Source organism: Rhipicephalus sanguineus, chromosome 5 (assembly GCF_013339695.2).
Source record: "Rhipicephalus sanguineus isolate Rsan-2018 chromosome 5, BIME_Rsan_1.4, whole genome shotgun sequence".
NCBI lineage: Eukaryota > Metazoa > Arthropoda > Arachnida > Ixodida > Ixodidae > Rhipicephalus > Rhipicephalus sanguineus.
In genome coordinates this window covers 29,269,218-29,281,364 of record NC_051180.1, presented here as the reverse complement: position 1 = coordinate 29,281,364, position 12,147 = coordinate 29,269,218, and the positions used below count along the sequence as shown (strand labels likewise).

The following is a 12,147-nucleotide window of genomic DNA, read 5'->3' as shown; positions in this document are numbered from 1 at the left end:
TCGTGTTTTTATGTTCGTTACACACTCACGTCACAAGATACCAATTTTGGTGTATATAAATCTAGCGAAACCGCCGCCAGCGCCCCATGAGCGTGGCACGTAAGTCATGCTGTACATGACATGCGTGTCATGATTTTCATGTTAAATCGTGTTATTTATGTTCGTTACACAGTCACGTCGCGCAATACCAATTTCGGGGTAGATCAAGCTAGCGAAACCACCGCCAGCGCCCCATGAGCGTGGCACGTAAGTCATGCTGTACATGACATGCGTGTCATGATTTTCATGTTAACTTGTGTTATTTGTGTCCGTTACACAGTCACGTCACGCAATACCAATTTCGGGGTAGATCAAGCTAGCGAAACCGCCGCCAGCGCCCTATGAGCGTGGCACGTAAGTCATGCTGTACATGACATGCGTGTCATGATTTTCATGTTAACTCGTGTTATTTATGTTCGTTACACAGTCACGTCGCGCAATACCAATTTCGGGGTAGATCAAGCTAGCGAAGCCGCCGCCAGAGCCCCATGAGCGTGGCACGTAAGTCATGCTGTACATGACATGCGAGTCGTGATTGTCATGTTAACTCGTGTTTTTGTGTTCGTCACACAGTCACGTCACAAGATACCAATTTTGGTGTATATAAATCTAGCGAACCGCCGCCAGCGCCCCATGAGCATGGCACGTAAGTCATGCTGTACATGACATGCGTGTCATGATTTTCATGTTAACTCGTGTTATTTGTGTTCGTTGCAGAGTCACGTCACGCAATACCAATTTTCGTGTATATAAATCTAGCGAAACCGCCGCCAGCGCCTCATGAGCATGGCACGTAAGTCACGCTGTACATGACATGCGTGTCATGATTTTCATGTTAACTCGTGTTATTTATGTTCGTTACACAGTCACGTCGCGCAATACCAATTTCGGGGTAGATCAAGCTAGCGAAGCCGCCGCCAGCGCCCCAGGAGCGTGACAGGTAAGTCATGCTGTACATGACATGCGTGTCATGATTTTCATGTTAACTCGTGTTATTTGTGTTCGTTGCAGAGTCACGTGACGCAATACCAATTTTGGTGTATATAAATCTAGCGAACCGCCGCCAGCGCCCCATGAGCATGGCACGGAAGTCATGCTGTACATGACATGCATGTCATGATTTTCATGTTAACTCGAGTTTTTATGTTCGTCATACAGTCACCTCGCGCAATACCAATTTCGGGGTAGATCAAGCTAGCGAAACTGCCGCCAGCGCCCCATGAGCGTGCCACGTAAGTCATGCTGTACATGACATGCGTGTCATGATTTTCATGTTATCTCATGTTATTTATGTTCGTTACACGGTCACGTCGCAAGATACCAATTTTGGTGTATATAAAGCTAGCGAAACGGCCGCCAGCGCACCATGAGCGTGGCACGTAAGTCATGCTGTGCATGACATGCGTGTCATGATTTTCATGTTAACTCGTGTTATTTATGTTCGTCACACAGTCACGTCGCAAGATACCAATTTTGGCGTATATCAAACTAGCGAAACGGCCGCCAGCGCACCATGAGCGTAGCATGTAAATGATGCTGTACATGACCTGCGTGTCATGATTTTCTTGTTATGACTTATCATTTATGTTCGTCATACAGTCATGTTACGCCATACCAATTTTGGTGCACATTCGATGAACCAAGCGACCAGGAGAGCACAAAGTCGTAGGCGGCTAGATAGATAGATAGATAGATAGATAGATAGATAGATAGATAGATAGATAGATAGATAGATAGATAGATAGATAGATAGATAGATAGATAGATAGATAGATAGATAGATAGATAGATAGATAGATAGATAGATAGATAGATAGATAGATAGATAGATACGCTCAAAGTCGCAGAATTTCGCCAGAAATGCTTCGCATTTAAAAACGTATCGCGTAGGGAAGAGTAGCGAAGAAATGAAGCGAAACCGCAGTGGCTGTTACAGTTTATTTAAAACGCAGAGCACCTTTCATGATACATACACAGAAAATACGCATTGCCTCGCAATTGAAATTATTATCACAATTTTTTAGGAACCCGAAACAAGCAGCCGGACAACAATACAAACACCACTTCAATTTTCAGTTATTCTTTTATGTCAGTGGTCTACTGCTATTGACATTTGTAACCTCTACGCTCTACGCTGCATGTATAACAAGTACATACCAAGAATTCCTCGCATTTAGGAGGCAATGCGTAGCAGGAAATAAAAATAATAATAATAATAAACGAGGACATGTCCAGAAAATTCGGAAGTTACAGTAATATTAGAGGAAGCGTTATATGACATGCACAAAGGCAAACATCAAGCTCAGTTAAAACGAAAACGCGTTGTCACGTCTCTAATAAAATGCAGGCGCGCAATTGCACAGCTATGAAGTAAGAATTATGAAGAAAGTATATATAAACAAGGGGGAGCAACACAATATAAACAGGACAGCTAGGACTGAAGCAACGGCGAGAGAACCGACACTGCGCACATAAGGCAGCAAAATGAAAACTGAAAGAAAAGGGTGTACACCGTACTTCAACCAACTCCACTGCCCTCAACTCCTGATTTACAACAACAAAAAGAAAAAAAAAACACGCACGCCTGCTTCTATTGTATTATACACGCTTGCCGACATCTACTACAAGAGCGAAGAGCAATAATATGCAGAGTCACGTTCCGTAAGGTCGAAAGCGCCATAACTTTGGGGCCCCTTTCAAGGCACTAAAATACCTAAGTCAAGCAAGCAGCGCGATAGCTGCGACCAAATTCATTCTGTGCATCACTCGTTGCGCGAGTGGATTTTTGTGGCTTCGTCTTTGCAACAGCGTGAGTGAATGTCTGTGGCTTCCTGTTTGCGACGTGTAACAATGATGCTGAGTTCGCACGAATTCGTTCCATCGCAAATACTGACTACGTAACCAGCGTCTGTGTTCCAGGCGAATGCGGTACAAACCGTTTTTTGTTGTACATCATGTCGTAATGCAAATCGCATTCCCGTGTCTGGGAAGCCTTGAAGCAAACAAGTTCCACTTTACATATATAGTGAACGGTGCGCAACCGCACTGACGGCGCTCACTGCGTGGAACTGTTTGACAATGTTTGCTGCGGAACACAAAGGAACTTCGGATGATAAAAAAATGAACAAGTCGATATAAAAATGTATAGTATACATATAAAGGAAGCTGTATAACGTATGACGTTTGCGCTATGCTTGTCTTCATAGTGTGCCATTGCTTGGTAGCACGCTTGCCTTACCCTAAAAACGAAGTTTATATGCATACACACAGCTTTAAGTACTCGTATCGAGCGCACCAGAAGGTTGAAGTGCATCTGACTTGTTGATACTGTGAGCGCAGCAAACCAGTGATTCTTCTTGGTCATCTCGACGTCATCATCATTCGTGCAACTTCCTCATCTGTATATATAATCATCGTTGTGGAGCAGCTCGAGCTAGACTCGAATAAAGCGGTTTCTTATAAAGCGGTTCCTCATTCACTGCCGCGGGCCACAGCTGACGTGATCAACTGCTGCACTACAACGAATGACGTCTACAACGAAAGATTGTTCTCGTAACAAAGAAATAATAAGGAAATCAGGCGCAGGTACCTCATCTTTCCGTTAAGAAACAGTGAGTGTTCGTCTGCATGCACCATTTCCCCTGCTTCGAATGGCGCGGCTACACAGTTGCAGCGGAACTGCATGAGGCAAGGTGGCGACTGGAACATCTTGCCATGCCGCGTTTCCCCGGAACGCGTACGGAATGCAAACTGCTGGCAGACGTTTCCTTAGCTTCGTTAGTGTACGTGTTTCGTAACCTATTTGCCTGCCGGTGGAACAGATGATAAAAACTACACAGGAAAAGAAATGTAAGAAGCAAAACGTCCACGTAACTAAAGCACCCCGAGTGGCTTTCTGAAGTACTTTCTTTTTTTTTCTCTCTGCCTGTTTCCTTGCGCAACCACCATATGGGGCACTTACGGCCAGCGGGAGTGCAACGGCCTCCAAACAAATGCCGGCGAAGTCGTGCGGTGTCTTGAAAGAGGCAATGTTTCTTTCTCTCTTTCTTTTTCGAAACCCGCGCCGCGATTTACCACCTTCGGCAGCCAGATGGACGGGAAGAGAAGAAGGAGGATGGGGTGCTGTAGTCGACGAGAGAAAGCGTGAAGATGCGAGACGCGCAGCCGAGTCACTGGCGCGGCTGAAGAGAAAGCGCCCGACAGACATCAAGCAAGCGACCAAGGTCCGGGTAGAGGCTCTATTCGCGAAAGGCAAAGACGAAGTCGGATGAAAGCGGGGAAGCGCTCGGGCGGCAGCGATTTACCAGACGGCGAGGAAGGCAGTAAGAAAGAAGGCTGCCCGAGTGCATAAACTGCGGGAGGCACCAACACCGCTGTCTTCGTCTTCTGCCTCTTTTACTTTTGCGACTCCACCAATCGGGTGCCTGGCTGTTGTTTTGCTCGCGGTAGCGACAATTGAGCTGGTAACGCGAATCGACAACGCTTGCAAGGAGCGATCGAGGATGGCGAACTGGCTCGCTGTTGCGTTGGAACAGTTACAATTCCGAGTGTGTCTTCGTTTCTGGTTCACTGACACGGCTGAAGGAGGTACTGCTGATATTAAACTACAGCTGGCAATCAAACGAAACATATATAGTATTTTACAGTGTTCACTACCGCGGACAGTATCTAACACCATAATTCAACAAATACAGACAATCATTCCCTGCTAGAAATCCCGTGCCCCTTTGTGCAGCCATGTTTCTTACGGCCTGTCATATACATTCTAGTTTCACCGAGGTCTTATCGCAAGCAGCGTCAAAGATACGACCCGATACGCACCAGAGGCTCGCAGAGAATGCCTTTGAGATGTTCATAAGAGATAAGGAAACAGGGCATTCGTTTGCTACGATCCCTGCTTTTGCGAACAGTCCAAGAAACATCCAACAAGCTTTCTTTTAACTGCTATAGTTTCAGGGTGCATGCGACAGTGCAATTGGGTATTCATAGTTCTTTTGAAAATTTTCTGAGCCGTCAAATCAATAATCCATAAAGTCAAAAACCAAGGCCCCTCACGGAGCGGAGAATGTTTTTCTTGCACGTATTGGACTTTGTTCATTGCGAGTTTAACATATTCAAGTAACACATTTTCTTGGTGGTACCATAATTATAAGCACTTAAAATTTCTAGCCTACAAATCCATTATCAGACCAAAGCTTGAGTTTGCCGCTGCCATTTGGAGCCCGCCTCAGGCTTGTCTAACAAATTCACTTGAGGCACTGCAGAACCACGCGGTACAATTGTTCCATTTATCATATTCGTACCATGTCAGTGTGTCATCACTGAAGGAAGAATCATCTCTATTAACTCTTGCACTTCGTCGCAGCATTACCGCCCTAGCTCTGAACTTCTATTAGAGCGCACGTGACCGCGCAGACTTTATCCCCCCTCCAGCCCGCATATCTCATCGCACCGGTCATGACTGACAAGTCACCCGTCCATGCCATTTACTATTTGTATAATTTATGTATAACCACCCCTTATGTAACACCACCTAGAGGGGTCACTAAGGGAAGAAAAATGAAATGAAATGAAGTTACTAAATGTGTGCGCACGAGATACTTGTATCAAGAATGATGTGGGATACACCTTCCTGCCTGCTGGCAAACAAAATATCTCGCATTTTAAACAGAGAAAACAAGCAAGAACGACTTTTAATATTATGTAGCTCCAATACAAGTCTGTAAGTACTAATGAGTATTTCAAAGAATGTTCCCATTATAACATTGTGCGTCACATCTATAGGAACCCAAGTGATAATGAACACAATAGAAGCATAGGAAAAGTTAGTGTAGTTTTAAATTGAGATAGAGAGATAATAATCTTTAACGAAATTCCCGGGGAGGTTAGCCTGAATCTAAAGTAGCCTACCGGAAAATGAATGTAGATGAAAAAAAAATGAAGTTGCCACCCTTGGGCGGCGCACCCGCAACGTTCACGTCACGAGTACGTTGCTGCACCTGGAGTTTGCTGCACTTATGCTACTGAGGCGGCTGCTACTCCCCCGTCCACTTTCTTGTGTGCTTATGCATTGCCAGAGCTTTGACAGTGATGGAGAGGCACTGAATTAATTTCAGTCAACCGGCATATTTTAATGTGTACAGAAACTTCGAATGTTCCGTGAATTCTACCCCCGCTATGATCTAGCCGCCGAGGCCGGGCCCCGATCCTGCAAGCTCAGTAGCTGAACACCATAACCGCCTCACTCGAGGCGGGTGTGTATGTATTACTCTGTAGATGTGGCAACAACGCTTCGCGCTGCGCTTTGGCTGGTTTTGTTTGTTTGTGCGCCGAGTGTCGGTACACAAGCCAACGTGAGTGGGAAGCAGCAACGAGTGGCCGCAGCGTAAGGTGCGTGGAGCTTTTATTATCGCTGGCGGCGCGTGGGCTTCCGCGAACACTTTTCGTCTCCTCTCTCCACGGCGTGCGTCCAAGGCGACTACCGACTCGGGCTATACTTATGGTGCCCGAAAAAAAAACGCCATCTGGGAAAGCGAAAGCGTACAGGGCCTCCGAAGCCCAACGTTCACCCTATGCCCTCACTGCCACTCTGTCTTGTCCGACAAGGAGGGCGAGCGAAGGCAGCTTGCGTGTGGTACAGTGTGCGGTGGCTGGTCGCTCGCGCGAGCGAAAATTTATTGAGGGGACCCCGATAAGCGCTGCTGCTCGTGGGCGCGGTCCATTGCCCCAACGTGGTATGTACGGCCGTTCTTCGAGGAGGTCTCGGGCACGTGACCCGCCAAGTGTGCGTGTCACTGAGCGGCCACGCGAAACTCGCATTTCGGCAGTTTCTCTCAGCGCCGCCGCTGCCGCAAGGCTTAACGTGTCCTCTTGTCGGCGCTTCCTGCCGCGCAGGAGCCTGAAGTGTCGACGACTACTCCGCTAGTTCAAGGCACAACGCGAGCACTGACAGCGGTGGTCCTCTGGGAACACGATATTGAGAAAGTAAATTACAGGCAACAGAGCACGCGACAATGATAACTGGAGCAGTGATGCACTCAATGAAGCACGGCAGGTGTTCTCGACTCGTTGACTCTGCCTGCAATGTCCGCAATACTGAATGGAACTAATCGGATAGAGTATGCCAGCTTTACTTTCTGTATTAGAGAGCGTTCACATTTTCCTCTCATTCAGCGACAATACGTTACATGTTTCCTTGGTCTGCTGGGAATTGCTCAAAGAGTCTTATTTCGGGCGGAGACGATGACGTAAAGACCGCTGGTGTCGCCCAAGAAAAGAGCGCCCGAAAACTGATATGGCTGGGGTTCTAAAGCGGCAAGCGTTATGCCATAGTACGGGTGCTAGCTTATTCTTCCTGCAGTGTGTTTCCCGTTCGTAATGAGTTTGTGTTTACACAAAGAATAAATTGTGCCTCAATGCAAGTGGAAATATCCCGTGAGCTTCGCAGCTGTATTCAAGATGTCTCCCGAGACAGCACATAGATAGGCAGCATGTTGGGAGCTTCACCTCCGGCTTCTCTTCAATTGAGAGTCGTGAGGGATTTCCACGCTTCGAATACATCGAAGTAGCCCTTTGCACCAACGATGTAGGCGGCTAACTCTCGTTACTGGAGCATTAAAGTGCTCAATTTTTTTTTTTCTCGAGAGCGGTATGAAATGCAGAGGCAGACAAGAAGGTGTCCCAAAACAGGACGTCGTTCTGCAGCAGTATACGTGTCGTATGTCTGAGATGCACTCGGACCAAAGCTCATTACATTCAGGAACACAGTGGTTTTTCTAGTGAGTTGGTATGTTCTCTAGGTTCCTATAGGTCCAGCCGCTTGTGGCTTTCTTTTCTTTTTTTTATTTACATGATGCAAGGAGAGGTTGGCGCACAAGTAAGGCGCCGGCTACTCCTTAGCTCTTAGAGGTGTCTAACATAGGGCATTTGAGTTAAACATATTCTTCGTCCTATAATAATAATAATAATAATAATAATAATAATAATAATAATAATAATAATAATAATAATAATAATAATAATAATAATAATAATAATAATAATAATAATATTATTATTATTATTATTATTATTATTATTATTATTATTATTATTATTATTATTATTATTATTATTATTATTATAAATGCTATTCTTCTCAGAAGAGGACGTTAGGACGTGTTAAATCCCTGGTGACTTTTCGCTCCTTTACCTTACAATCAGTAAATCAATCAATCAATTGATCAAAATGTTATTTTGTCAGCCATAAAAAGAATCATATGCAAGCATTTTGACCGATTACCTAAATGGCTATCAACCGACGCAATACAACAAAGAGTGACAATTTTGTAAATCAGTTTTTCCAGACTGCGAAAAAGTTCAGGCGTCTGCCGCAAGCGCTGCCCTTTGTTTCCTTTCCGAAGAATTAGCGGGACGCTTAGCACTTTCTCAGAATGTGAAGGCGAAAGCCTACTTGGATCTTCAGTTGACAGGCCGTTTAACTTTACGCTGATGTGCTGAACATTATGATGAACGGCAACTACTAATACTTGGTTTTGTAGGGAATCCCACCTCTGCCTTTCATGCAAAGCATAGTGTCTTGATGAAAATACTTCGGAACAGTTCCCCCTCCCTCGTTCCACTCATGTCTCTGTCTCTCTCTCTCTCTCTATCTTTGGTTCCCTAGCACGCTCATTGCATTGCCTCATTTCAAATTGTGATTTACAGCGAGGGGAAATGGGATACCAACTAGCCCGTACTCAGACCTTGCTTCATTGCCTCAGTTAATAGCGGTGAAGAGCGTATGTACTGTCTACGCGTCTCGATGAATCCGCAGTTTCCTAGCTGCGTTACATCGGAGGAGCAGCATTAGGCGGGAATCTTGCGTGGGCAAAATTAAAGGGAGCAAATGAACGAAAGGGCTATATCAGCGAAAAGTGTGGCTCGCATCGTTGCAGATTGCGATACTGCGGAGAGATGAACTATTAGAGAGCTAAAATAAAAGAGCGAGGCATGCAGACGGAAGCTGCGCGGACGGAAGCACTTCCGGAATTACGAGAGTGCAGAGTTAAGTGAAGACGTCGAAAGCGTGAAAGCCTCCTGTTTACCCTTCTGATCGAGTCCGGATTAATTTCAGCGAACCATCACAGCATGCGTCTCGCCAAGCGACCGCCCATTTATTGGGTTAGTGAAGAGGTGGCCTCGCTTTGTGGGGGATCTGCCCTCTCAGCTTGATTGAAGCCCTTTGGGTAAATCGAGACCCGACCCCTCGAAAGATTGAGGCGATCAGCTAGGAGTGATGAGAAGTCGTTCGAGAGGAAGAGAAAGAGAAAGAGAGAGGGTATAGGCCTGCCTACTTGGATCGTAGCCATTTTCTGCCTTCTGAATTCTTATTTTGGTTTCGCGGAAGTATATATCGAGGGAAGAGGGTGAGCTACTTTTATTTTGCTTCCTCTTCTTTTGGATATTGCGCAGCAATCGCGGCTTATTTTAAACGTGAATGACAGCTGGAGCGTCGAAAGGGTGTTGTAGTCAATAACAGTGGTGGTTTGCAAAAAAAAAAATTAGATGTATAAATAAATTGTAATTGACACCGAAAAATTGTCAATACCCTTAGGTTTCATTTCTTTCTCTTTTCCGAAAAATTTCTGACCCTTTGCGGATGTCCGCTAAACTTGCCCCGTGATATTAAGTGCGATTTTATAGTATTTAAACAATTGTACTTAGAAAAGTGTTTTGAATAGTTCTTCAAAGGCTAGCGCCAATAAAACAAGATAACAACAAGAACCGTACAACATCACAGTGCTTGTGATGTCGTTTTGTGTTTCTTCTTAGTGTTCTGTTTCACTCGCGCTGCGCTTTTGAAGAACGACTAACAAAGTAGCCCAAATCAAAGTCTCACCTGTATGAATACTTACACTTCGAAGTTGTATACTCATCCTTTGTGTATACTTTGTATATTACAAGGTAGAGTTCATTTTCTTTCCTAGTTATCATCCGCCTTTCTTTTGTCTTTTCAGCGTTTACCTCATCGCATCAACATGCACTTTCCCCTCCGTAGCCGGCGTCGAATCGGAAGACGTGGTGCCGAACCTGTGTCGTCTCATGGACCAACCCTTGTACTGTCGCTGCGACTCCGAGGACATCCCGGACGACGCCACCGAGGTCTCTTGCTACGTCACGAGGCCCCTGACAGCGGACCACCCCGTATTCAAGTCATTCCAGAAAGACCTGTCCCTCGTCTCCCTGTCCTTCAACGCTTTCAACTTGGCTAACAAGCTGACCTTCGTGCCCTCCGAAGCCCTGAGACAGTTGACACATCTGGAACGCCTGAAGTTCACCCAGTCGGAGCTGGGCGTGCTGAAAACGCGTTCCTTCTACAATCTGTCTAGACTCGCGTGGCTGTCGCTCGATTCGAACGCCATAACCGACCTGGAGAACGAGTCTATCGCTCAGATGCCTCGTTTAAAGCGGCTCGAATTGGGCGACAACAAGCTGAGCAGGGTACCCGCCGGGGCCCTGCGCGGTCTTCCAGCGCTGACGCAACTGTTCCTAGAGAGGAACGAGATCAAGACCATAGAAGACTTGGCCTTCGAGGAACTGACCGCCGTCAAGGAGGTGGACCTGAGTGACAATGCGATCGAGAACCTGACAGACCGCACGTTCAAGGGATTGTCGAGCGCCATCCGGCTCGACCTTTTCCGGAACAAGGTGCAGAGGCTCGAGGCGCGGGTGTTCAGTGGGATGCCGCAGCTGGTCGAGCTAGACTTGAAGTACAACGGCGTCACCGAGGTGGACCCACTAGCGTTCCACGGCCTGCCCCAACTGAGCATCCTGTACCTGTCACACAACCGCCTCCGCATTCTGCCCGCGCAGATGTTCATGGGCGCGCCCAACCTGATCACTGTGGACCTGTCGCAGAACCAGCTGCTCACGCTTACCTGGAGGACGGTCCAGGACTTGCGGAAGATCGACTCCGAGTCCTTCGACATGAGCCTCACCGGTGAGTGTACGAACGTTCGATAGTTGCGGAATGCATCGCATGGTTTTTCTAACAGCTTGACAAGACTAACGTATCATTTTACATGAAAGCAAACATTGGCGACATCAGCCCCCCTCGAGTTTACTTGATTTGCGGATGGGGGTGTCCTGGCCTTCCCTGTTTACTTGCATAATAGCAGGACTGGTTAACACTGGTTAATGTTGGCTAAAAGATGCTTAGTGACGGCAAGTGTTGGCTAACGATCGTTAATGCTGGCTACATATGTCTAAACGTTTGCTCATGTTGGCTAATGTTGCCTAGATGTGGTTAAATAATTGCTCATGCTGGCAAGCGCTGTTTGGCATCGCCAAAAGCGGGCTAGTGCGGTTTACTCTAACACAGAAGGGTAGGTTAGTTCGGCCTCATTTTTTTTGTGTTAGCACATTGTTTACAACAACAAGCGGGTAGCATTTATGCGTGTTTACGAACAGGGGTTTAATGCAACAAATTATATTTTATTAGGCAGGGCTTCTTTCAAATGCGCGCTTCTTCCAGCAGCCGAGTTCTCCTTCCCCTTAGGGCACAGTAAATATCACAACTTATTTTTCGTTAAGATCTGTGTGAAAGAAAGAACTTCTTTTGCAGTAAAAAGCGAGCCTTACTGCTCGTATAAACCCTGCTTGTCGCAATCTCCAGAAAAGCTTCGTCTTATTTTCCACTGTGACTGAGCTAGTCGTTCCAGTTAGGGTAATTGCTTCGTTCCGGTGCCACTCGCTGCCACGAAGGCAGCTGCAGAATATTAATCTGCAGAATCTTAATAAAATCTGCAGAATATTAATGTCCCACTAACCAGGCGTGACTGCGCCTCTTAGGGTGGCGTAAAAACGCTGCGGAGCCAGATTCGGCTCTCACGTTGCAATTTGGCTACGTTATTATTGCATCGTCAGAGGCACTTATGTTTGAGTTTTCGGCTGTGTGAGCTTCGCAAGGGTTCGTGTGTTAGCTCTTCCTCGGTACTAGCACTCTTTGCACAAATAAAGTAGTGTAACTAAAAGAGCACTTATGGCAACAGTTAGTAACGTGACGAAGCATTGGATGTTTAACCGGAAAACTTCGTTGTAAGCTCTGTGTTCTTCCGCCGTCACCAA

The 12,147-nt window shown here is 46.2% G+C and overlaps 1 protein-coding gene across 1 annotated transcript in view; it reads left to right on the top strand.

Moving 5' to 3' along the window:
- The window catches only part of LOC119393410 (connectin), a 40,556-nt gene that overhangs the window by 22,632 nt on the left and 5,777 nt on the right, over positions 1 to 12,147 (top strand). The window contains exon 2 of the mRNA XM_037660409.2: positions 10,038 to 11,020. Coding sequence (XP_037516337.1) covers positions 10,038 to 11,020 — 983 coding nt within the window. The remainder of the gene's footprint in view (positions 1 to 10,037; positions 11,021 to 12,147) is intronic.